General features: G+C 45.7%; 1 protein-coding gene across 4 annotated transcripts in view; it reads right to left on the bottom strand.

Moving 5' to 3' along the window:
* SYCP2 (synaptonemal complex protein 2) overlaps positions 1-26,016 on the bottom strand; it is a 2,783,385-nt gene that overhangs the window by 1,980,211 nt on the left and 777,158 nt on the right. For all 4 annotated transcript variants that reach the window (XM_078651823.1, XM_078651822.1, XM_078651824.1 and 1 more), the window contains one exon: positions 2,286-2,346. In XM_078651823.1, the coding sequence (XP_078507949.1) occupies positions 2,286-2,346 (61 nt within the window). The remainder of the gene's footprint in view (positions 1-2,285; positions 2,347-26,016) is intronic.

The following is a 26,016-nucleotide window of genomic DNA, read 5'->3' as shown; positions in this document are numbered from 1 at the left end:
CCCGTTAACGGAGGCCTTGGCTCCCGCTTTGGTGCACAACTGGATAAAGGACATGGGAGTATCCTCCCTTATAACAAGTCCCTCTTCTCGGAGGGACCCCTGGGTCGTTCCAACCTTTTACCTTAGGGTACTTAAGGGCTTACATGTGGGTGATTCCTTAGATTCGTCATGGGACAAGACTCACCTCTGAAACCTAGACACTCTTCGACCTCAAGGACACTTGGACTTCGTTGGACTATGCCTGGAACAGAGACTGAATCCAGGAAGACTCCTGCTGCTCCAGGTCTTGCTGTTCTTCAAGTCATCTGTGTCATTTATGTCTGTGCTTCTTCCAGGTTCTACAAAAGGCCTGTGGGCATCAAGGACATCGGAAGTAATCTCCCTTGGGGTGAAGGAGTCACTCCCCTGAATCTGCTGGCACCGCAATGAAGCTGTCCGGTCTGCTGCTCCTGTCGGCCTTTGGGCTTCCCGAGGCACAGCAACATTGGTGGTGCTTCTGCAGCTCCCTAGAGGCTTGATCTGTCTTCCCTGCAATTTTGAGGATAGTAACCCTCGTCGGAGCCACTGGGACCAAAGCCCTGTGCACCTTGCCGACTTGCCGTTGCTAAGGCTTGTTGGATATGCACTCCAGAGATCTTCCGGCAACAAGAAGCTGCAGCCCCAAGCACCTCATCCATTGAAGATCAGCATCCTCACTCCATCTTTAGTGAGCTGCTTGAGGTCCTCTTGCGACTCCTGTGCCTTAGTCCTCTGGGTCCTCTTGATGGTCTTCCTTAGCTTCAATTTGCTCCCATGCTTGCTCGGGGTCTGCTCTGACTCTCCTACACTTGGTGAGTGCCTTCGACCTTGCTAGTCCCAACGTTGCATCTTTTCGCTTTCCACGCCATTTGTAACTACCAAGGCTTATTTATGCTCGGGCCGAACACCGACCACCTAGGCACCAACATCTGACGTGAGGCAGCCCGTGCACAGCTCCTGGTCTTCCTCAGCATCGCCTGGTCCTCACAGCTGCAGCAACAAGTTCACCAATTTCACTCCTGAATTTCTCGATATCTGTAGGCATTGTGCTTACATGCCTCCTGGTCACCTCAAAAGTTGCATAGACTAAGTCCCCTTTGCCTGCAGGTTCTCTTCTTCAAGAATTCACCTTTGGATTCCACCGGCCATCTTCAAAAACTTCTCCACAGGCCTTTTCACCTAAGTCTTCCATTGCTGTCTACGGCCGGTTACAACGTCACTTCAGCCCTATGCACCTGGCTTCCCTGGTGCAGGTAACCTGGTTCCTGGGACCTTCATAGGTGGGGTGGCTCTACAATCATCCGTCCTCTAAAGGGATTTTTCGGGGTCCTCTGGGAAGGGTCTTTCTTTAAAACTGCAATTGAGTCTTCTCCATTGAATTCTATTTGGTCTGCCACTGTGTTTCCACTCTGCACACAACCTACGTGAAGATCCTGGGTACTTACCCTGGATGGTTCCTTGGTCCCCCAGCTCGTCTGAGTCTTCTTGTCCAAGTCTTGTTCTTCCTTGCCGTACTCTTTCTTAGTATATGGTTTGGTATCCCCCTGGAGACCAGTGTTTATTTGTGCTACCTACCTGATTTCTTTTTAGTATTTTTTTTAATACCATTGATATATCCTGCTAGGAGATATACCAATGTGTTAGTTATTGCATTGTGTAATAAATAGACAGACAAGCTGTTGGGAAGCATCGTTAACGGTCATCCGGACTCACAGGACCTGGTTTGTTCGAAAACTATTCAGGAACCAATTCAGGACAGTTTCCTAACAATATCCTAAGGAGAACCTTAGTAGTAAACGTGGGTGGGAAGGGGGAGTAACTGGCAAAAGATGTGTGATTACAATTAAATCAGAAGGGTTTCATGAGGACTAAGAATATATTTAGTTTTGCACCCATCCACAAAAAAGTTAGCTCATTGCTATTTACAAACTGTGGTTCACCTTCGTAAGGGCAAATTGTGATTATAAATTTCGATCCAAATCCCAGTTGAACTTAGCACCAACACCAGCTCCCTGAAATGTATTCCTATATTTTGGTTGTTTTCCTTTAAAGGACTTTCCTCCAGTGTTAGAGACTTCGATTTACCAATAAATATCAGTCTTATTGACACCTTAACAAAAGGCAAAATCATAAAGCATATGATATCATTATTTATAACAAAATACATTTGCGGTTATGTTATTAGCTGTAATCTATAAATGCAACATTGCCACTAACAAATATGTAAATAAATATACAGCCCGAAAACAGATTGAGTGCTTGCCTACCTTCTACGCTGTAAGTGTCTACTTCTTCTTCAAGAATGCTCACTGTTTCCCACTGGTGATCCTAAACAAATCAAACAGTAAGTCTTAGGAGTCATAGTATATAGTTGAAAAGTCAACATCTCTAACAACATGATTTGGAAGTTGTACAAGATAAATGCTTGGTTAACAAATGGCAAAAGAACAGGTAATCAGACTTGCATGTTATGGCAAAGCAGCTGAGTTGAATGTCAGCAGGTGCTATAAAACATTACATGGGGAAGTCAGAGTTGGGAAAGATCTACAAATAAAACCCCGCAGGAACAAAAGTCCCTGCATTGAGCAGACAGTTGGGCCATCCTACATTTTTTTACTTTTTGTGGCCAGCCCTGTCTTTGCCTCTAGTAGCCTGAATGTCATTGATCTGACTTAGGTGGTTCGGGTGGTTTACCGTCAGAGAAGAAGGTCCTGTTACACCTGGGTGATGGTAAAATGTTTCTGATAGCCACCAGGCTATGGGGAGATTATAGATAATTAATGGCAGCAGATTAATATTTATTTATATTTACCCCGCTAGAGATTTTTAACACCTTACTGTAAAATGTGTTGACTCACCTAAAGTCAAAGATGCCAAAATAGGAGGAAAAGGTTATTTTCAACTTTCGTCCTATATCCTTTATAAACACAAGATCTGACAGATTTCCTCATTACAACAGGCCTGTCATGCCTTGTGTATATTAATGACTGCACCATAAGAAAACAAGTTACTTACCAGTAACTGTAGTTCTCCAGTATTGGAAGCTTTTATAGATTCACATGCCTGAATAATTCCCTGTCGTCGAGACGAGAGTCTCCGGTATATAAAAAAGCAATGCTTAGTAGAGTAGCAAACTGAAAAGAGGCCTAGGCCAATTTCCCTTTTTCAACCCATAAACTTCGTTATGTAAAAAGAGACCAAACTTGTCCATGGACTAATCAGAGCTCCCCGCCCTCTAGAACACTCCTGAGAGAACCTTTTGCCCCTCAGATTTTCACACACTTGTGCCATAGACACCTTCTGTGCTAAATCCAAGGTGAGCCTCAGGGGAGGAGGGTGGGTCGCATGTGAATCTATGAAAGCTTCCAATACTGGAGAACTACAGTTACAGGTAAGTAACTAGTTTTCTTACTCCAGTACTGGAGCTTTCATAGATTCACATGCCTGAATCAGAATAGCGAGCAGTAATCATAGCACATTTTGATTTGTCACATAAGACCATGAACTAGGCAACATCTGTCATCTAACAATAGTAGTAGCCATATATAAATACACATAGATAGATGTTCATAAATCACATATAATACAGCATATGACAATAAAATGTCCTTTTATCACCAACCAAGGAAGGAGGGATGGTAAAGAAGGCTCACTGTTACTGGAAAAGGTTCCTCATTACAGCTTGTCCCATTGCCACATCCTTCTCTGCAGCTGCATCAAGGCAGTAATGTCTGGTGAAAGTATGCGTCCTCTTCCAGGTAACAGCCCTGCAGATATCCTGGATAGGTACGCCCAAAAATAAAGCAGTGGAGGTGGACACTGCTCTTGTAGAACGTGCACAAACACGTGTGTAGGAGAGTAGGGTCTGCTTCCTATGGTCACCCCCACTTTTTGCTTTTGCTTCTCTGGTTTTTGACTTAGATGTGGCTGTGGGCCTGCTGATCAGACCCACAGCCCAGATGCACTCTCTCTAAATGTATACCATGTACTCTAGGTACATCCACAATTGGGAATTGGTTCACCTTATCAGCCCCTGTACAAGTGTACCCTAGGTGCCCAGGGCATAGGTGCAACCAAGGCCTACCAGGGGCTGCAGCATGTATTATGCCACCCCTGGCTGGCCATCCAAACTGACACAACTGGCTGGTCACTCAGCTGGGGCAAGATCGTATAATCACCCCTTGCTTAGGTATAGTATTCCTATATCTACCCTTATATATAGACACACAGTAACCTATAAGTCACTCCTATGGCAGGCCTTAACAATCCTGGAGGCAGAGTGCTTGGTTATGTGTGAGATGGTGCTCTAGCATGAGCTGAGCCTGTCTGCAGCTTCCGGAACCATGTCCTTATAGCTGTTCTATGATATCGCCATACCATATACTCTTAAGTGCATTATAATCCTCGCGGTTAAAGGCTAACTTTGGTTTGGCTTTATCCAAACATGTCGTGTACGGTGTAATACGCTTTGGAATACTACCTCCTCGCCAATTCTGGCAACGGGGGTAGCATTCCACCCTTCTAGAGGGAGAAGACTCGTTGTTGATGACTATCCCGGTTAAAGTTAACCAGAGCCCCCAGTGTCACAAAATGGACGCTACTGCCACCGACACAAGTCTGACCTCCTGCTGCTGGGAGTCCTTCCAGTCACGGAGGTTTGGACAATAGGTTTCTTGCCTGGGGAGGTGTGAGCACCACCCCAGACAGGACTTTGTGTATTGGGACAGGGAGAGCTGAATGAGACACTGCCTGGAGCACACAAGGTGCTCTATGCATACCCCAGTTCAAACCGGTTGCTGGGGCACTCCAGCCCCAGCTCTGGCGCGAAACTGGACAAAGGACCTTCCAGGTCCCACCCATAGGAGGGACCTAGAAAGTAATCCAGCCCCTTTTAGTTGTATAAAGGTAGGAGCTGAGTCCTGAGACTTTAGATTAATCCTGAATCGAAACTTGACAAGAAACTCTGGACCTTCGACATTCTGCTGAAGCTGAAGACTGAAGAATCTCCCTTGTGGCCAAGGAGTGACCACCTTGGGCAACCAGGCACCATCCCGCAAATCAACGGCTTGCTTTGTCTACGTTCCCGCCGGAACCCGAGCACAGAGCCTGACAAGACCCAGACTTCCAGACCTCTCTGACCCTCTCTTCACTACTGCAGCATAGCTGAGATCTGTGGAGGCCATGAGACACGTGGGACCGGACATCTTGAAAAGTCTGCGACTTGCTACCTGTGCAGCTCCTGAGGTACCCTCGAAGCTGTGCACTGGGGATTGAGAAACCCCGAACCCGAGCTCCACCTGCACCGAAGATCAGTCCTCCACACTCCACCAGTTCTGCGTGGGGTGCTTCTGCTTGTGTTCTGCTCGACGCGTTGTCCGGTTGCTGGCCCGTTAGCTAGTAGCCTCTGTGACGACAATCCTTGTTATCTACATCGCTGGTCTGGTTGCACCAGACTGGCCCTTGCTTCCCTGCAAAGGTGAAGCCGCACAGACCTTGCTGGTCTGCATCAGAAGCCTTTGTTGTATCCGCGTGGGTTGCCTTTGCCAAGGCTTGTTGACTCCAATCCGGAAGTCGACCCCTCCATCTGCGAGATCCTTTGTGGGACAGCTCCTCTCCAGCACCTGGTCCTCGTCGACGCCTCCTGGTTCGCGTGGCTGCAAAGACAAGCTTCAAGACAGCACCTGATTGCTCCTCGACGTCGTCTGGTTCCTTCTTGGTTCCACCCGGTCACTGGCTAGTGACCCAGACTCTGTCCCCTCTGCTTTCAGGTCCTCTTCATCTTCGATCCACCCTTGGATCCACCCGGACATCTTCCTCCTGGTCGCCTGCAGCATCATTCTTCGAAGGCTCCATAGTCTTCAACGGCGAAACCTGACACATCTTCACACGTATGCACCCGTCGTCCGTGGGTGAGGTAACGCGAGTACTTCGGTGCTCCCAAGGGTATTGAATATCCAAGTGTCTAGGTTTTTAGTTGTTTCCTCCTAGCTAAACCGGAAGTGTCCTAAATCCTTCTAAATCTAACTTCTAAGTTCCCATTGACTTTGCATTGACTCACGCGTGTGTGTAAAGACACTGCACGCGCCGCCTGTCGGCCTCCTACTTCTAAACTAAGGTTCAGATAGTATAGCCCCAGCGATTCCCTAGGCCTTAGGCCTTTCCTTTTCTCGTGACGTGGTACTTATACCACTTTCTTAGTATATGGTTTGCTTCGCCCCTAGGGCCTAACCGTAAATTGTGCAACTTAACGTATTCTGACTAAGTATCTTGTTATGTGCTTTGACCTCTGATCTCATAAAGAGTTCAGAGGAGTGTGTTATTAAATAAATACATATATATTTTATATATATCCTATGTGGTATCCTTTCATTTGATATTCAAGGGGTTACATATGGTAAAACAGCTGGCTTTACACGCCCTCAAGAGTCTTTTAGCCTAAGACTGTTCTGTCCACGCTACCACTAGGATAGCTGGTTCATAAGGTTGACTTACAACCATCACCATAAAAGTTGTTTGGACTGGTGCAAGGTGTTCACTAGAATAGTGAACATCATATACCAGGCCAGCTTCTCACAACGTGCATTTAACGGTTTCCCAGCCGCCTGATGACAGTACTGTATTGCACTTGAAATCCACCGGGCAATTCCCCGTTTTGACAACGGGAACCCCTTCCTGGGGGCACTAAAAGCCACAATTAATTGGGTAGATTTCCTGAAAGGCTTTTTTCTTTGTAAGTAAAACTTCAGACATTGTTGAACATCTAAAGAATGGAGCGTTTTCTCTACAGCTGTTGACGGTTGAGGGAAAAACCTTTTAAGGATCAACGGCTCATTCAGATGAAAATCTGTTGGTACTTTTGGAATGAATTTGGGATTGGTCCTGAGGACAATCATGTCCTCCCTGAACTGTAGAAAAGGTTCTTAAATTGTGAGAGCTTGTATATCTCCCACTCTCCTGGCTGAAGTGAGGGCTATTAGAAGGGCCACTTTCCAGGATAAGAATTTAAGATCCGTCCTGTGAATTGGTTTGAAGGGCTGTTTCATCAACTGGGATAGAACAATGTTCAACTGCCAATGCGGTGGTGGAGGCTTTATGGGAGGGAAGACTCTAAATAATCCCTCATGAATTGTTTTATAATTCTCTCCGACCACAGAGATGGACCTGACGAAGTTCTCCTATATATCGAGAAATCGCCGCCAGAGGCACCTTAATAGACGTATGGGCCAAACCAGATTTTGCTAGCATCAGAATGTATGGAATGATCTCTGTGGAGGGAAATGCTTTGTTCTTTAGGGTTTCCAGAATTGCCCCTAGGAATGTGATCTTCCTTGAAGGCTGAAAAGATGATTTTTCCATATTCCGAGTCAGCCCCAGTTAGGCAAACAACTGTATGCATGTCATAGTTTAAGTTGAAGCTTCCGATGGTGCTTTTATCAACCAATCGTCCAGGTATGGAATTACTTGGTGTTTTCTTTTCTGAGAAAGGCTGCCACTGGCGCTAGGCATTTCATAAAAATTCTTGGGGCAGACTTGAGGCCAAATGGCAGCACTTTGAACTGGTAATTGTCTCCGGCCACTGTAAACCGAAGATACTTTCTGTGGGAAGGATGAATGGGGATATGAAAATATGCATCTTGTAAGTCTAGAGTGGTCATATGATCCCCTGCGTTTAAGAGCAGTAAAAATGTCTTGGAGGGTCACCATCCGGAATGACTGTTTTTTAAGGTAAGTATTCAGAGATATTAGGTCTAATATCAGACGCCATTGGAGAGCATTCTTCCGGACCAGGAAGAAACATGTATAAAATCCCTTTCCCTTCTAGGAGATCGGCACGGGTTCTATTGCTCCGTTTCGATGCATTAACCGAATCTCCCAGCACATTTGAAATAAATGTTTGATCTCTCAACCTGTAGGTGGAGTGCAAGGGGGGAATTGAAGAAATTATAAGGTATATCTGTGAGAAGTTGGCCTGATGTGCAGTGCTCACTATTCTAGTGATCACTATATATCAGTCCAAACAACCCTTATTGATGATTGGTTGTAAGTCAACCTTATAGACCAGCTATCCTAGTAGCATGGATACGAGCAGTCTAAGGCTAAGACTCTAGAGGGCGTGTTAAGCCAGCTGTTTTACCATCACATTACCCCTTGAACACCCAGTGAAAGGACACCACACAAGTGTTATGAAAATAAACAATGTATTTATTAGAATCACAACAACCCTGTACTCTTTATGAGGACAGGGTGCTAAGCACACAATAAAACTCTTATGAAAATACTTAAGTTAGCACGTTATACACAAATGCCCGAGGGGCACGAAAAACCATATACTCTAAAAGTGGAATGCGAATTACTAGCAGGTAAGTAACGATTCTCAGAGGCTTTGGGATCGCTAGGACTGGACTACTGAACCTTTAGATTACTAGCAGGAGGCCTAGGGAACTCGGGTGCAGAGTGTGCACTCTCACGCGGGATGCGGGACAAAGTCTATGGAAGCTAGAATTCACAAAGTTAGTGTTCACGGGCGAACCCGACCTGGTAGGGAGAAAACGACAGTGGATCCTGACCCTTAGATAGTGAGGCTATGCTGGGGCACCGAAATGCCGAAGTTACCTAGCCCAGGGGCTGCAGCTGCATAGGTCTGAAAAGACGTCGGGAATCCTCGTGCCGGACCAGGAGCCTGGAAGAAGGAAGTTGCTGGCAGGCGACCAGTGAAGAAAAGTTCGATGGATCCAAGCCTGGATCAAGGAAGAAGAAAACCTGAAAGCAGAGGGGACCAAGTTCTTGAATCACTAGCCAGTGATTAAGTGGGCACCAGGATGGCACCGGGCGAAGTCACCGCAGTCAGGTGAGTGGGCGCTGCTGGGCTCTGCAGTCTCTCGGACCAGGAGGCGTTGTCGGCGACCAGGATGGAGGTGCGAGCTGTCCCACGAAGGTTCTTGCTGTCGACGTCGCTGGACCCAGGATTGGGCAACAAGTCTTGGCAAATGCAAGGCCCACGCGGTGGACCTAAAATGGCGTCTTAGCCGGACCAGGAGGGTCCAGGGTACTTCTCCGATGGAGGGAAGCAAGGGCCAGTCTGGAGCAACCAGACTAGCAGCAGTGTTGTCGTCGGGCGTCGTTCGGAAGGCCACAAGCCAGCGGGCTAGTAGCCAAACAACGCGGTGAGCAGCAAAAAGCAGAAGGGCCCCACGCCGATCGTGGAGATGCTGGGGGGCTGCTCTTCGGTGCTGGAGCTGCTCAGGGTGGGGGCTTCTCGGACCCCAAAGCACTCACCAGGAAATTACTCGGTGGGCTTGCTGTGCAGAAGTCGTGCAGTCTTGGCGATGGCCGGTCCCTCGAGGTCTCGTCGCACCCACGGTTCTCAGCTGTGCTGTAGAGGTGGGTAGAGGTCAGAGGTGCCAGGGAAGCCGGGTCTCGTCGAGCTGGGCAGTCGGATTCCGGAGGAAGGACGTGCAGCAGACCGCAGTGTTCTTGGATGGTGCCTGCGGATGCAGGGTGACTACTCCTTAGCCACAAGGGAGAATCTTGAGGAAGAAATCGTGAAGTCCTTTCGTGGAAAGTGGTATCTTGATTCCAAAGATGATCTGATTTGGAAGGGGGCCAGTCCCTACCTTTATCTGGGAAAAGGGGGCTGGCACGCGACTAAGTCCTGCCCTAGGGGTGGGACCAGGAGGGGGGTGGTTACACCCACTTCCTTGGCGGGCTTTTCCCCAGCACAGGGTCTGGAGTGTCCCTGGAACTGGTTCAAGCCAGCCTATGCACAGTGAGCACCGGGGTGCCACTTGCAGTCACCTTCCTCTGAAGCCCTGCCTACCTACAATACACAAAATCCTGTCTGGGACAGTGCTGGCACCGCCCCTGGCAGGAAACCCTTTGTCCTTATCTCCTGCTCTGGGAGGACTCCCAGCAGCAGGAGGGCAGACTTGTGTCTCGGTGGCAGCATCCATTTTGTGGATGCTAAGGCTCTGTCTGACTTTAACCGGGGTTAGGGGTTACATACATGTCGTGTCCCTCTAGAAGGGTGGAATGCTAACCCCGTCGCCAGAATTGGCGAGGGGTTAGTATTCCAATTCGTATGACACCTTACTCGACATGTTTTGATAAAGCGATACCAGAGTTGGCATATAACCGCGAGGATTATAATGCACTTAAGAGTATATGGTATGCGATATCATGGAAACGGCTAAGGGATGGATCCCGAAAGCCGCAGACAGGCTCAGCTCATGCCAGAGCACCATCTCACACGATTCCAAGCACTCTGCCTTCAGGATTGTTAAGGCCTGCCATAGGAGTGACTGATAGGAGATCTGTGTGTCCATTTTAGGGTTAGATATAGGGATACTATATCTACAGCAAAGGGTGAGTACACCACCTTGCCCCAGCTGTCGTGCAGCCAGTTGTGTCAGCTTTGGATGGCCAGCCAGGGGTGGCATAATACATGCTGCAGCCCCTGGTAGGCCCTGGGTACACCTATGCCCTGGGTACCTAAGGTACACTGTACAGGGACTGATAAGGTGACTCAGTATCCAATTTAGATATGTACCTAAGGTACATGGAATCCATTTTACAGGGAGAGCAGTAGGCCTGGGGTCCTGAATAGCAGGGCCCCAGGTCAACTAAGTCAGAAAACCAGCAAAACACCAGGCAAAAAATTGGGGGCAACCATAGTCAGGGATCTACCTTCCTACAATATCCGAATAGTATGATGTTGAGGACCTATTTGTCCGTAGTTATTGTCTGCCAATGATGTAAATAGGAAGTCACTCGTCCACCCAGGGGAACTTGTGGAGGGGAAGGAATACATGAAGCCGGATACTGGAGGTTGTCATTGTATTCTATTATTATCGTTTCCTTGACGACCTCCTCGTCCTCTAGGAGCTGACTTAGTATAGCTCCCTGACTGTCCCTGCCCGTACTGCTGACGATATTGTTGTGATAACGATGAATAAGAGGTATCTTCTTTGTTGGTAACCGCCTCAATAGGATGGTTGGCCTCTTCCTCGGGCACCTCGAAAGGGCACCTTACGATATTGTAATGTACCAAGGACTTTCACCGTATCTGTATCCTTCTTGATACCCTGGAGGGCCTCATCTACTTGCCTTCCAAATAAATCTTCTCCATCGAATGGGAGATCAAGAATCTTATTTTGGACCTCTGGTCTTAAGGCAGTAGCTGTTAACTAACCTTGGCATCGTAGGACCGCCGCAACCCCCAGGGAGTGAAAGGCTGTGGTTGTGATGTCCATCGCACAGTCGATGACTTCAGCCAAAGTCCTCTCTCATTCCTGAAGAACTTTTTTTGCTTCTTGTCTGTTGTCCTGTGGAATGAGGTCTATGTATGGAGCTATATCACACCACATCTGTCTGTCTGTCGTGTCTGCCCAGAATGGCAAGGGCATTCGCTGCTTTAACAAGGAGAGCCGACATAGAGGAAAACCTCTTCCCCGCATTGTCTAAACGTCTTCCTCCCTGTCAAGAGGTGCAGATATAGACACTGATGGATTCTTAGATTTTTGTTGCGCCGCCTGGGAAATTACCGAATCCGGTTTAGGATGGCCCAGTAAACACGCTGGGGCGTCCGAAGGGGTCATATATTTCTTTTTCAGTCTAGCGAGCACAGGTGTAACTATCGCCGGTGTTTTCATCACCTTCAAGCCTTCTTGCCACACATGGTTGACAATTGGTATGGGCCGAACTGACTTATGGTACGGCTATTTAAAATCATAGAGGAAGCATTCCGTCTGTGTCGTAGCCATTGGGAGCTGGAATCTTTTTGCTGCTCTTTCCATTAAATTATGGAATCCACCAATATCCACCGGTGGGGAATCAGCCGGTACTGGTGTGGGCGGCGCTGGAGATGGGATTAGGTAGTCATCTCATTCCTTGTTGGGATCCGTTATTTCTCCTTCTTCCTGGTCATCATCGTCCGTGGTAGCCGGATCCTGGTGGTGTTGAACTTGAGGTGTTGGTGGCGTAATTTCCTGTAATGACTCTCTGCTTCTGACTGGAGTAGCAGGGATAGAACATGGGTGTGAAATGGGGATTTCCTGAGAAGCTATTGTCGGAGGAAATCTTTTTCTATAATCTGTCAGCATAAACTAGAGATCCATCATCAAGGAGGAAGGCATAGCAACCATTTCCTCTTGGTATCCTGGTCGATAGTGTTGCGGTGAGGGGTTCTTATACTCTCCATATCCCTCTTTGTAGTCATCCTCCTGGCATTTTACATGTAGTTGTGATGGACTACAGGCATAACCAAAGGGTCCGTCATCTTCTTCCTCTTCCTCCGCTAGTAGATGTGATGGAACCAGAGGAGTAATTTTGCTTGGGGAGGTGACCTCCGGTGTAATCCCCTTCTTACGAACAATCAGTTGTTTTTCTGGAATTTCTCTAGTCGACAAGCCCGTCGTTGAGATCGCCATCGACACTACCGTCGTCGATGCCGCTGTCAACACCAGACGTAGAGGGCTCTCTGTCAGCGACGACATAGTTACCGTTGTGGATGTTCCCGCCGACGACCCCATCGTCATCTCTGTCGATGACGCTCCAGTTGTCGACATGGTCGTGGTCACCGCTGTTATCGTCATCTATGCCGCCGTCGATGTTACCGGCGTCAACGCTGCCGTCGATGGTAATGCCGTTGACACCACATTAGGCAACGATGGTGACTTTGCAATTTTCTTCATCTCTATCTTCGTCGTCGACGACAATGGTTTTTTCGTCGAAGATCCCGTCAACGATGCAAGTTTTTTAGATTTCTCCTCAGGGTGCATAGAAGACGGCTTCCTGAAGGACTCCTTGACCTGAGGAGGTGACTTTGAAGGCTCAGAAGTAGATTTCTCTGACGATTTCTCACCAGAAGTGTGTCCTTTACTCTCCTTTTCCTTAGGTTGAGGAGATTTTGAAGGACTACGCCCAGAAGACCTATGAGTGGTCTCTTTTTGAGGGCCTTCCCAGGACGTTCCCCTGAGGAATGAGTCTGAGGTGATTTTCTTCTCTTTTGAGATCTCCTAGATGTAGAGGAGGATCCCTCATCGCTGTCACTGGAGAAAGCCTCCTTTTTGGCCTTTATCTTCTGAAGCCATATTAAAAGGCGTCCCACAAGAGTCTTACAAGAGAAAGTGTGACATACCTTGCAGTACTTGGCCTGGTGATCAGGGTATAGACAGTAAATGCAGTCTTCATGAGGGTCATCAGTGTAGAGCCTCTTCTTTGAACAAGTAGCACAGGCTCTAAAAAGACCCTTCTTCTCTTTCCCAGACATTCCTAAAAGAATGTCTGGGAAATGTACTTGAAGATAGTTCAAAGTATTATCTAATCCAACTGAAGATGAAAGAACAAAGTTCCTCAAAAAAGCTGAAAAGACAGAGTTTGAGCAGAGCTCAAAGGAGACTCCCTAGCACAGTGTGCGGTAGAAAATCTGAGGGGCAAAAGGTTCTCTCAGGAGTGTTCTAGAGGGTGAGGAGCTCTGATTAGTCCAGGGACAAGTTTGGTCTATTTTTACATAACAAAGGTTATGGGTTGCAAAAGGGAAATGGGCCCAGGCGACGGGGAATGATTCAGGCATGTGAATCTATGAAAGCTCCAATACTGGAGTAACTACAATCCTTCACTTTCTCCTAACGAGTGCAGTGTGGCTGTATTTTGTGTGGAGACATTGCATGAAGCAATATATAATCATTTGCTATAACAGGGTTAAGGTCATTCCGGTGTACATGGTCTTTTTAGCCACCCCAGGGTCCATCAAGTTGGAAACTCTTTTGTGCTTTTTCTGTTGTCTTTTTTCTGGGATGCTATCCACATTAAACCCCGATATTTTCCCTGCCACACCAACCATCCTTTAGCCAGCATACCAACCTGTGCAACTCAGGTTCGGTTCCTGATTTGTCCAGCAACTGCGCAACCCAACTTTGAACGTCCGGTCAATGACTTCCCAATCCCCATCCATTTCAATAGGAAACAATTGCATAGGCATCATTTAAGCACACTGACCTCAGATTCATTCTGGACACAGACCACACCCTCTGAAGCAGAGAGCAAAAAAATAATTGTGTCAGTGTGAAGATCTCTTATGTGGGACCTATTTAGATGGAAGGAGGTCCATTGCACAAAAGGGGGAGGTAGGCAGGTGATGAAGAATCTGCAGTTACAGTATCCACCAGAGAAATTGTTCTTCTGATGGATACTTCTTCCAAAATTGGCGCAGCAAGAGGAGAGATTACAGGTTCAAATTGACACTCTCTGACTTCAGTTCCCAAGCAGAAAGCAGCTCTGGAAAATGAAATCGATGGTGCATCTGGTACATCACAGGGGCAAAGCAGCACTTTGGTATAAGAATTGGCTTTTTTTATACCAAGATCGAAGGCAAACACTACGCCTGAGGAAACCAAGGAGCAACAAAGGAAGTTTAACAACTACAGGAGACGAAAAAGGAGACAAACAAACAGGAAACATGCCAAAAATATTCAAAAAGATCGATGGCAGAACAAATGAAAATCACGACAATTGAGAAAGACGACCAAACCATCATAAATCTAGCTGGAGTGGAAATAAACAATGAAGAAAAAATGTATTTTGGCACTGGGATTATCTTTTTGTCCCAGGACTAATTTCAATTACGCGACAAGATTTGACATCTATAAAACAGTAAGGAAGCTGAAATTGAAAAAATTTCACAAACTTGCACAAAAAACCCAAAGGCAGATGGAGAATACAAGCAGTGAGGAAATAACAGACAATCTTACACAATCAGATGGGCTCATCATTGATTGTCTACAAGAACTCTGGTTGTAGCCACAGAATACAACAACACAACCTGCGGGCAATGTGATGTCTATAATGACACCTCCTGAAGACATGAGTAAAAACAGAACAGCATTTAAACCAAAGTCTAAATTCAATCCTATCTCAGTAAGAGACTCAATTGATACATTTCACGAACAGATAGTGGAGCAGATCAAAACATTTAACTACAAAACACAAATCAAACAAGATAAATACCGGTGGCGTGATCGAAAATATAATGAATTGATGAAGAAATTGAATAGAACAATAAATCAATAGTCGTACGCAGTTCGGATAAAGGGGGCAATATTGTGATTTGGAAGAAGGAGGAATACAATAAAGAAGCCTACAAGTTTCCCTGAAATCGATTCCACCACTCTGAGACAACTTGTATTATCCACCAAATCTGGCTCCCCCGCCGATCCCTGCCCACCTGACATCCTTCGGCTGGCAATACCGCTCCTAGAAGATCAAATTTTAGACCTTCTAAATACCTCATTAGCCACTGGAACTTTACCATCTTCCTTCAAAGAGGCACGCGTCAGACCCCTGTTAAAGAAGCCCGGAGCAGATCCTACTAACCTGAAGAACTACAGGCCAATCTCCCAGCTGCCATTTCTGTCAAAGGTACTAGAACAGCATGTACTAAAATCACTGTCATCCCTCCTGGAATCTCACCATCTTCTCCAGGAGCGGCAAGCTGGTTTTCGTGCCCACCATAGCACAGAACTAGTAATGCTGTCGGTACTAGATGAGCTAAGATGCATGGCTGACGGTAAAAAGCCAAGCGCCCTGATTTTATTAGATCTCTCAGCGGCGTTTGATACCGTCAGCCATGCATTGCTCCTGGACAGACTGGCTAGGTGTGGGATAGGAGAGCAAGCCCTTAAATGGCTAACAGCTTTTTTGACAGGAAGGACGCAGAAGATCCAGTTGGCAGACCAGGTCTCAGATGTGGGCATGCTGGCCTGTGGAGTCCCGCAGGGATCGGCACTCTCTCCGCTTTTATTTAACATGTACTTACAACCATTGATTGAATCCCTGGCAAATATGAATTGTAAAGTTTTCAACTACGCCGACGATACTCAACTGTTGCTGAGTATCGATAATACTCCATCGGCTCAGTCCCTGGCCCAAGACATTCTACGATTTACAGTGAATTGGATGTCGTCCAATTTGCTGAAAATCAATCCAGATAAGACGGAAGTGCTTGTAGTTTCCACCTCTACTTCCCCCTGGAATGATTTGTTTTGGCCACAAGAGTTAGGGCCTACCCCAAAGCCTTGCCCCAGTGTTAAGAGCCTCGGCATGAAAATCGACCAGGAACTCTTGATGGTCAACCAAGTATCCACCGTAGTTGGCTCCTGTACCAACCTGATCAGACAACTACGTAAACTCGCCCCCTTGCTCTCGAGAAATATGCTGCAAACCATCGTATCAGCCACCATAGTGTCTAGAATAGACTATGGCAACGCGCTGTACCTCGGCCTCCCAAAGAGTTCCATCAATCGTCTTCAGGTTATCCTGAATGATGCAGCACGCTTGATCTTTGGATTGCCGAGGAGGTCTCATGCTTCCCCTCTGCTCTATAGGCTACACTGGCTGCCTATAGCGCAGAGAGTCGAATTCAAGAGTATGTGTATCTGTCACAAAGCAGTCCACGGACAGGCGCCAGCCTATGTAAAAGAAAGGCTCAAGCTTTACGAACCAAAGCGCGCCCTGCGATCGTCCGGATCTTTTCTGTTATCCTGCCCACGCTTCAAGTTAACAACTAAAGGAGGCAGATCTTTCTCAGTTCAAGCCCCTACCACCTGGAATAAGTTACCAGAGGCGCTTCGCAGAGAACCTAACCTCCTCCACTTCAGGAAGTCCCTGAAAACCTTACTCTTCAAGGACGCTTTTCCATCTCAATATTCGGCTATTTAGATCAGACACCCACGTACTTTCATTCCATCTTTGTTGCTGTACTTGGTCAGTAGCGCTTTGAGACCTGTCGGTGATTTGGCGCGATACAAAACACAGTTACAATTACAATTACAATTACAATTACAATTACAATTACAATCAACTTAATGATAGGGACTGCTATGCTAGAATGTCAAGTACAAACATGAAATCAATTCAGTCACAGTACTATCATAAGTTACACACTTGGCAGAAAAAAGATCTGATCACTAAACAGGAGTACAAGTTTTTAAAAAATGAGTATCCAATAATTTTCCTGATCTATTTCTTACCTAAGACAGACAAAGACCCGGTCAAGCCCCCTGGAAGACCAATCATATCCGCACGCAAAAGCCTTCTGGAGCACACTTCCCAATACGTGGATCATTTTCTTCAACCACATGTTAAGGCATTACCATCGTATGTACGCGATACGAGTGATTTTCTAAACAAACTACAAAAGATACAGTGGAAAGACTCATATCTACTAATGGCTCTTGATGTATCATCGCTCTATACGAGCATCAGACACTGTGATGGTATTAGTGCCACAAAGAGACAAGTCACAATGTGGAACATAAGAAAATGTTGTTGGATATGATTTTATATTGCCTTACAAATAACGTGTTCATGTTTAATAACATCCTATATCAGCAGATCAGAGGAGTGGCAAAAGGGGCCAGCTTCTCCCCTAGCTATGCCTGCCAACACATGGGCAGGTGGGAGGAGTTGGTCCTCATGCCCCTCATGCTTAGCAACAGCAGAATTATATCGTGGCTACGGAATATAGACTATGTTTTTGCAATATGGGATGGATCAAATGAATCTGCTGCACAGTTTGTAACTGATATAAACAGTAACGAGATCAATCTGCAGTTCACAGCCAGCATTAGTGGTCACTCCATTACGTTTCTTGATACTGAAGTCTTTATTAAGGATGGGCAAATCAAAACCAAGCTGTTTAGGGAACCTACAGCAGGGAACTCAACATTGCATGCGAGCAGTGCTCATCCGCAGCACCTCATCAATAGTATTCCGTATGGTGAGATGCTGCGGATGAGACGGTTGCATAGCAGTGAAGAAGATCTCAAAATTGCCCAAAATGAGTGCATGCGTAGATTTGTATCCAGAGGCTATTCTCGCAAAGTAATTGAATCAGCCATCAGCAAATCTATGATAAAGACCAGATCTGAACTCTTACAAGATAGAGTGGCAGAAGAATCAGACAGTAATAATACATCCCAGAAAGGGGATGAAGGTGGGGATATGGCATTCAGGATGGTACTCCAATACAGCAACCAGCAGAGTCAAATTAAAACAATTATACACAAAAATTGGCCATTGGTTCTTGCTGATCCGGTTATTGGATCGGACCTACCAACTAGATTATCTATAACACACAGTCGAGGACCATCCATGAGGGATCAGCTGGTAGACACGAATCCAGAAACCATTGACTCAACAAACTGGCTGAAAAACAGAAAGGGGTTCTATCGCTGTAAGACATGTAAAGCATGCCAACATGGTACTAACAAAACGGAGTATAAGACTCCGTTCAGCGATAGGAAAAGGACCATCAACAAATTGTTAACCTGCCAAACAGATCATGTGGTATACATTTTGACTTGCCCCTGCGATTTAATCTATGTAGGGAGCACCAAATTGGCAGCACATAAACGCATTCTGCAGCATCTCAGGGCCATCAGCAATCAAGATAATACATACCCAGTAGCCCGACATTTTAAGGATAAGCACTCTTCAAACAACAAAGATCTTACATTCTATATAATAGATACAATTCCCCCAAGTAGAAGGGGGGAGACAGGCAAAGTGCGTTGAGGCTACTGGAGACACGGTATATTTTAGAACTCAACACCAAACAACCAAATGGCCTTAACGTCTCAGAAGATATGTATACCTGCCTATAAACATGATCAACCTATCTCTGCCACTTTGGGTCCTCAGCTAACATAGAATAAAATGTGAGACTGTTTTTTACGATGAATTGAATACTATAGAAGCCACACCACACACATGATTAAAATAGGGCAATGCCCATGGTACATGTCGATACCCCGGTTACCCAATATTCAGTGCGAGTAGAACGAGGACATGGGACAAGTATAATCAGGGTTTTAGATATGTGGTTTTATAAGTATTATTTATATATTTACTGATCTTATATAATTTTTATAGTTGATGTATTTATATAAACGTGATTTTGCAATATTTATACAAAATACTTATGTATTTATAGGATGTGTTTATGTGAATGCTATTTTGCACTATGCAGGTAATCAACTACCAATGGTTTCACATTGACTCAACTAATGTATTATCATTAGTGGTACATTGGGTATTTTACCATAATCTAACCCCAATAAACTATAACTTTCGATGTCCACACTGTGTAACTGCATATACTGAAACACATTAATTACAGTTTGCAAACCGGGGGTCATTTCCGATTTCAATTTACAGCAGGAACAACTTGAACTGCAATATTTGAGACCATGGACATTTGACTATGTTTCACCATCTTTCCGCTATCCTCTACTACCATGTAGATTTGACCAACAAATTCTGTGCACTGTCACTTTATTCATTTATGTATTATTTTATATTCACTATCAACACTACACACACTCAGAAATTTAATATGAGTCACAATGGATTACTACATATTATACTTTTGACGCAATGAACTCAGCCATGTTATGATGTTGTACATGATGTATTTAAACAGATATGATTTGTAACTGTGGTTTTAAATGTCAATATTTATATTGGTATATATATTATGATCTAAAATGCAATCAGTTGCAATGATTCGAAATAAGATGGGGTTTTTCATTAGAAATTATATAACTGTGGCCAATAGTCTTTCCACTGTGTCCATTGTTGAGCACTAGTTGTGAGCACTATATGTCAGCACTTGCACTTTAAAAGTAAAAAAAAGTCTGTTGTACTATGTCATGTGATCAAGGCTCACCCCGAGCCGAAACGCGTCTGGACCGAGCAGGCAAATAAAAATTCTTTTCTTGGCACAATTTGAGTGGTCCGTCTCCGTCTTAAGCGTGGATGCTGTTGAAGGACGGAGTGCTGTGATATATATATATATATATATATATATATATATATATATATTTTCTATATGCTCCAGGATCCCACACATGGGCGAGGATTATTACTAGATTATGACTTTGATGAGTATACTCCTGGATGAGAACTAGATTGCAGGTAAGTAACTAATCCTTACCAACGAGCAACTTAACTCCACCCTCACCCGAGACAACCACACCTGGGCCCCCGTTGCAAACGGCGCAGCCAGAGAACTCCACACCTGGATCTCCGACTGCGTAAACGAGCTTGCCCCGCTACGCAACCTCAACAGACAACACCCCAGGAAAGCCGCCTGGTTCACCACCGCTCTCCAAGAAGCCAGACCCACCTGCAGATGCCTGGAGAAGAACTGGAGAAACACCAAGACAATGCAAACATATGTAATTTCGGCATGTTGGAAACATATTAGGCTGCATGTATATGTTTTCACACACACACATATATATATATCATGTGATCAAGCTCCGCCCGCGGAGCGAAACACGTCATGAAGAGCACTTGCTCTGTCAATGCTTCAAAATAAATCTTCACTGCAAACACGATTAACGGTGTGATGGCGGTTCTTTAAAATCCCTTTTGAAGCAACTTCATGGGAGAGGTGGTCTGCGCCTGCTGTGTCCGCGCTGATAGCGGTCAGGATTTTCTCTCTCTCTCTCTCTCTATATATATATATATATATATATATATATATATATATATATATATATATATATATCAGTTCAGTTCATAAACTTTTATTCGGTTACACGTAATGAAACCATAAAAAGTACAGGAAAAATGTCAATACATATAAAAAGTCTCAATGAATGTTACATTAAAAACAATAAAAGACTTTTAACATTAAAAACCATTGATTTAAAAACAATTCTTTGGGATACCAAACTGGGAGACAAATAAAAGCTTCAATATTTACAGCGGGTTTTTAGACATGATTTTAAAAAGCAAGCTACACATTTGGCAATATATTGAGAATCCAGAAACTGCAGGGCCAAATAAGCGGGCCGACATGTTCTCAGACCCAATTTCCAGAGTACAGGAATGATCCAGCGCTTGCGAGAAATCTCATAGTATCTGCAGAACAGTATTACATGAATTGTAGATTGAGATGATGTACCGCCGCAAGGGCATTTCAAGAGGTTATGCGACCAGTGCTGCACTTTTGGAAAAGTAACTAGGCGGAAAAAGGAATTAAAGCGAAACCTAGTGAAAACATATTTTTCATGATTAGTTAGGTGGAAGGATAAATATGGTTGAATACCCAAAACAGTCTGGACCGAAAGAATCTGTACATTTGAGGATTTCCTTACTTCTTGTGAGAGGCGTAATTCTCTCAGGTGGGTTAAGCACAGATTTTTCAGGTCTTTCCTGGTGACATCTACCAGTGTGGTAGGTTCTAAGAAATAAGTTGTACAATTCAGGTCCTTAAGGAAGTTAGAGACATACAAGAGCCAAGGGATTTTATTCCAGTTTGCCACGGTCAAGCAGTCGGTTATCAAAGAGCGGGTGAGATGGCATTGCGTTTTTGACCAAATGCGGTGCCATAACAAGATCGGCTGGCATTTAATGTTGTCTGTCAGATAGTCAATACCCAGCTCGATGTAGCAACCGTATGTTGGGGCGCTTTGGGGTAGTGCCAGTAGATATTTTAAGAACCCGTTCTGAACAGTCTGCAAGGTATCTGAGGGAGCATAACCCCAAACCCCTGCGCCATAGGTTGCTGCGCTGTGACATTTGGCGTGATAAATTTTTAGCAACTCTGCTGGGGCAGGTTTACCCAGTTTCCTTGAAAAGGAGACTAGGGCTGAGGTTGCTCTTTGAAAGAGAAGCTTTTTACTTGACATGGCTTGTTTCCAGGATAGTTTGTCGTCCACTAAAATTCCTAAGTAAGGATATTCCCTAGTACATTCCAACATAACTTGGTCAATAAAAACTGGCTTAGGGTTCTTCGCCCTGGGTCCTAAGTACATAACAAAGGTTTTGTTTTTATTCACTCTTAGGCCTAAAGAGAGCATGAATTGGCAGTATTTATTTAGCTGTCTTTATAGCTCGTTTAATGTTCTGGCTAGGATTATATATATGTGTGTGTGTGTGTGTGTGTGTGTGTGTGTGTGTGTGTGTGTGTGTATTTTCTATATGGTCCGGGATCCCGCACATGGGCGGGGATTATTCATAGATTATGACTATTGATGAGTATCCCCTGGATGAGAACCTTGCTCCAGTTCCTTCGTGGTGGGCGTGGGGCTGGTTTGGGTACCTTGGGTTTGTTGATGGCGAAGTGTACGCAGTGGTAGTCGGTCCATGGTGGCTGCATTGTGTGGCTGAATTGGATACTGTTTCCTGCCGCAAAGATGGGGCCGAGGGTGTGTCCTGCTCTGTGTGTTGGCAAGTCCGATGTTGGCGAGGTTGTCACAAAGGATAATGGAGTTGGGGTCGCTGGGGTTATCGAGGTTGAAATTCAGGTCTGCAATGAGTATGTAGTGTGTTGAGGCGATGGAGTGGGTTGCGATGAAATCAGTGATGGTGGTGGCGAAGGGTGTTCAGGGGCCGGGTGGTCTGTAGACGAGGGTTCCTCGGGGTGTGGCTTTGGGGTGGTCTGGATCGAGAAGTGCAGGTGTTCGGCGGAGGGGAAGGTTTCGCTGGAGGTGGTGAGGCGGAGAGTGCTCTTGTGGGCAATGGCGAGGCCCCCTCCTGGGTGGTTGGGGTGGTCTTTCCTCTGGATCTTGTATCCATCTGGGATGGAGGTGCTGATGTCGGGGCGGTGGATGCGTCGGTCCAGGTCTCTGTGAAGAAGGCGACGTCAGGCAAGAGAGTTGAGTAGGTTCCAGATTTCCATGGCGTGTTTGTGCGCCGAGCGTACGTTGAGGAGGATGCATTTTTGACAGTGCTGGCGCCGGCGGTGTTTGAGGCCGGGTTGGCGTTGAGGGTCTAGTGACAGTGGAGGCAGCAGAACTGGCTGTGGGTCGTGTTTGGCAAGGCCTGTTGGCATTCTCTAAGTCTTCCAGGGTTGAGTGCGATGAGGGTGGTGGTGTCGTGGCGATTGGCAGTGGGAGGTCCAGGGTTCCTGGCACTGGCCGCGGTCGGGCGCAAACGGGCTTGCCTTTGGCACGACTTTGGCACTACCGCGCACCGGCCACCATTAAGTAGGGGAGGTGGGAGGGAGGAGAGGCTGGGAGCGGGGGAATTCCTGCCTCTAATTCCGGGGGGGAGGGGCCGCAGGGGCAGCAGCGGCGAAAGGCAAAAAGACCAGGCAGGCACGAGAAAATAAAAACAGTGATGGAATTAGAGCAAGACATAGATGGGCACAATAACAGTGGCACAACAGGGGAAAATTAAGAAGAAAAAACGGCTGAGAAAGGTTACGGTGGTTGTAGGCAGTCTGGTCCCAGTTGGAGCAGGCAGCAGGCACAGGAACGGACAGCAGTCTCGCACCTCCCAAGGAGGAGGTCGGGGTCTGGAGGCAAGAGACGGCACAGCAGAGCTGCGGGGAGGGAGTGGAAGTAGGCAATCCGTTTTGGTCTCAAGCAATGGGTTAGACACGAGCCTGAGTGAAGTTCAAACAAGGGAGAAAGGGAACAAAGGTATTTCTACCCTTATGTCAAATATCCCTTCTATGTCCCAAGTAGTACCAGTAGTATCTGCCCCTAATACACAAATGGTGCATAATATTTTATTGAAACCCTCAGGCACTTTGCATTTGCCGCCGGAAGCTACATCTTTTGTTATTATCTTAGAAGATGTCCCACTTTTACGAAACAATTAGACTAAATATTGGTCTAAACTGAGAAATAAGGTGGTACACAGGCTGGCTAAATGGGAAGGTAATACTTGGCGCCTTAGCAGTTAAAAAAATCATAGTAAGAAGGATGGCATTGATAGGTTATGGGCATAAGACCTATATAGGCGACTGTGTGGTGGTGAATTTCAGATTTCAAACCATTGTGGGGAACTTATTGGATAGACTGAATTATCCCTCTACTGGTCTGAGTAATGTATTAGCAGTCCCACAGGGCCAATTTTACAGACCGGAGAATGTCAAGCAATTCGTTTAATCCTGCCCTATTGATTTGACATTAGGGGATAAAGGTCAGGTGTATAATATCACAACATTTAACAGTTTTGCTCCTCGACTCGGTGCATGAGATTGTTTGAATCATTCATAGACAAAGTGATTTTCTCAAGTTTACATGATTTGCAGCAGATGGATGAGCCTTCTTGCTCAACAGTATTGTCCTCCAACATTGTTTGCACAGTAGGAGGGTAAGAAATGTGCTTTGAAATGAACCCCCTCTGTTCAGGATAACATTGTTTCAACTTCATGGAAAGTAGCGGAATGAATGCTAAATTGGATAAACATAATTGGATGGTCTTTAGTTCAGGAGCACAATCTATTTTGCTTTGAAGAGACCTGGGTTGTACATTCTTTTCATGTGGATGGCTATTTAACTTTACATTCCCCTGTGCTTAATTTAAAGGCTAGGAGAGATCAGGGTGGTCTTTTGGTCTCACTTTTTTTTCTTGTGAAAGTTTTTAGGTTTCAGTCAGAATTCCCATATTTAAAATGCTGTGGTTAGAACTTTTTAAAAGCTCTGAAGTTCTGGTGACCAACTTCTAAAATAATCTGTTTAGTCGTCATGGTGCAGAAGAAAAAGTAACTTACCTGCAGTAATATTATTTCTGATGGATACTTCTACTGCAGATTCCTAGTCCACAGAACAGATTACCCAGCCCAGGGGAGGGTTGTTGGATGGTGAGACAAGGAAATCCTGCAACACGGATCTGGCTAAGTGCCCATCCATGCACCCTTCTGCTTCCAGACAGTAATGTTTAGCAAAGATTTGCAAGGAAGCCCATGTTGCTGCCTTGCAGATTTCTGCAATCAGGATACAATGAGCTAGTGCAGAAGTGGTTGACTTAGTCGTAGTTGAATGGGCTCTGATCCCCGTGAGGAGGCTCTTTCTTGGCTAAGATGTACAAGTATTTGAGCAGAGGATGGTCCACCATGAGAGACTCTTCTTCTGTACACCCCCCCATTACTTTCTTTGCCACCACAATAGCAGACAAAAAGCTGGTCATTAACCGAAATTCCTTGGTGCAGTGCAAGTAATAGTTAACTGTGTGAGAAGTTGGCCTGGTATATGATGTTCACTATTCTAGTGAACATCTTGCACCAGTCCAAACAACCCTTATGGTGATGGTTGTAAGTCAACCTTATAGACCAGCTATCCTAGTGGTAGCGTGGACAGAACAGTCTTAGGCTAAAAGACTCTTGAGGGCGTGTAAAGCCAGCTGTTTTACCATATGTAACCCCTTGAATATCAAATGAAAGGACACCACACAAGATATATATAAAATATATATGTATTTATTTACTAACACACTCCTCTGAACTCTTTATGAGGTCAGAGGCAAAATCACATAACAAGTTACTTAATCAGAATACGTTAAGTTGCACAATTTACAGTTAGGCCCTAGGGGCGAAGCAAACCATATACTAAGAAAGTGGTATAAGTACCACGTCACGAGAAAAGGAAAGGCCTAGAGAATCGCTGGGGCTACACTATCTGAACCTTAGGTTAGGAGTAGGAGGCCCACAGGCGGCGCGTGCAGTGTCTTTACACACACGCGAGAGTCAATGTTAAGTCAATGGGAACTTAGAGTTTAGAAAAAGAAGGATTCAGGACACTTCCGGTCTAGCTAGAAGGAAACAACTAAAAAGCTAAACACTTGGATAGTCAATACCCTTGGGAGCACCGAAGTACTCGCGTTACCTCACCCACAGGAAGCGGGTGCATAGGTGTGAAGATGTGTTGGGTTTTGCCGATGAAGTCTATGGAGCCTGTGAGGAAAGATGCTGCAGGCGACCAGGAGGAAGATGTCCGGATGGATCCAAGGGCGGATCGAGGATGAAGAGGACCTAAAAGCAGAGGGGACCGAGTCTGGGTCACTAGCCAGTGACCGGGTGGAACCAGGAAGGAACCAGACGACGTCGAGGAGCAATCAGGTGCTGTTGTGAAGCTTGTCTCTTCAGCCACGCGGACCAGGAGGCGTCGAGGACGACCAGATGCTGGAGAGGAGCTGTCCCAGGAAGGTTCTCACAGATGGAGGGGTCGACCGCCGGATTGGAGTCAACAACAAGCCTGGGCA

This window comes from Lissotriton helveticus, chromosome 7 (assembly GCF_964261635.1).
Source record: "Lissotriton helveticus chromosome 7, aLisHel1.1, whole genome shotgun sequence".
In the NCBI taxonomy this organism is placed as follows: domain Eukaryota; kingdom Metazoa; phylum Chordata; class Amphibia; order Caudata; family Salamandridae; genus Lissotriton; species Lissotriton helveticus.
This window is presented reverse-complemented; position numbering and strand designations above follow the sequence as displayed.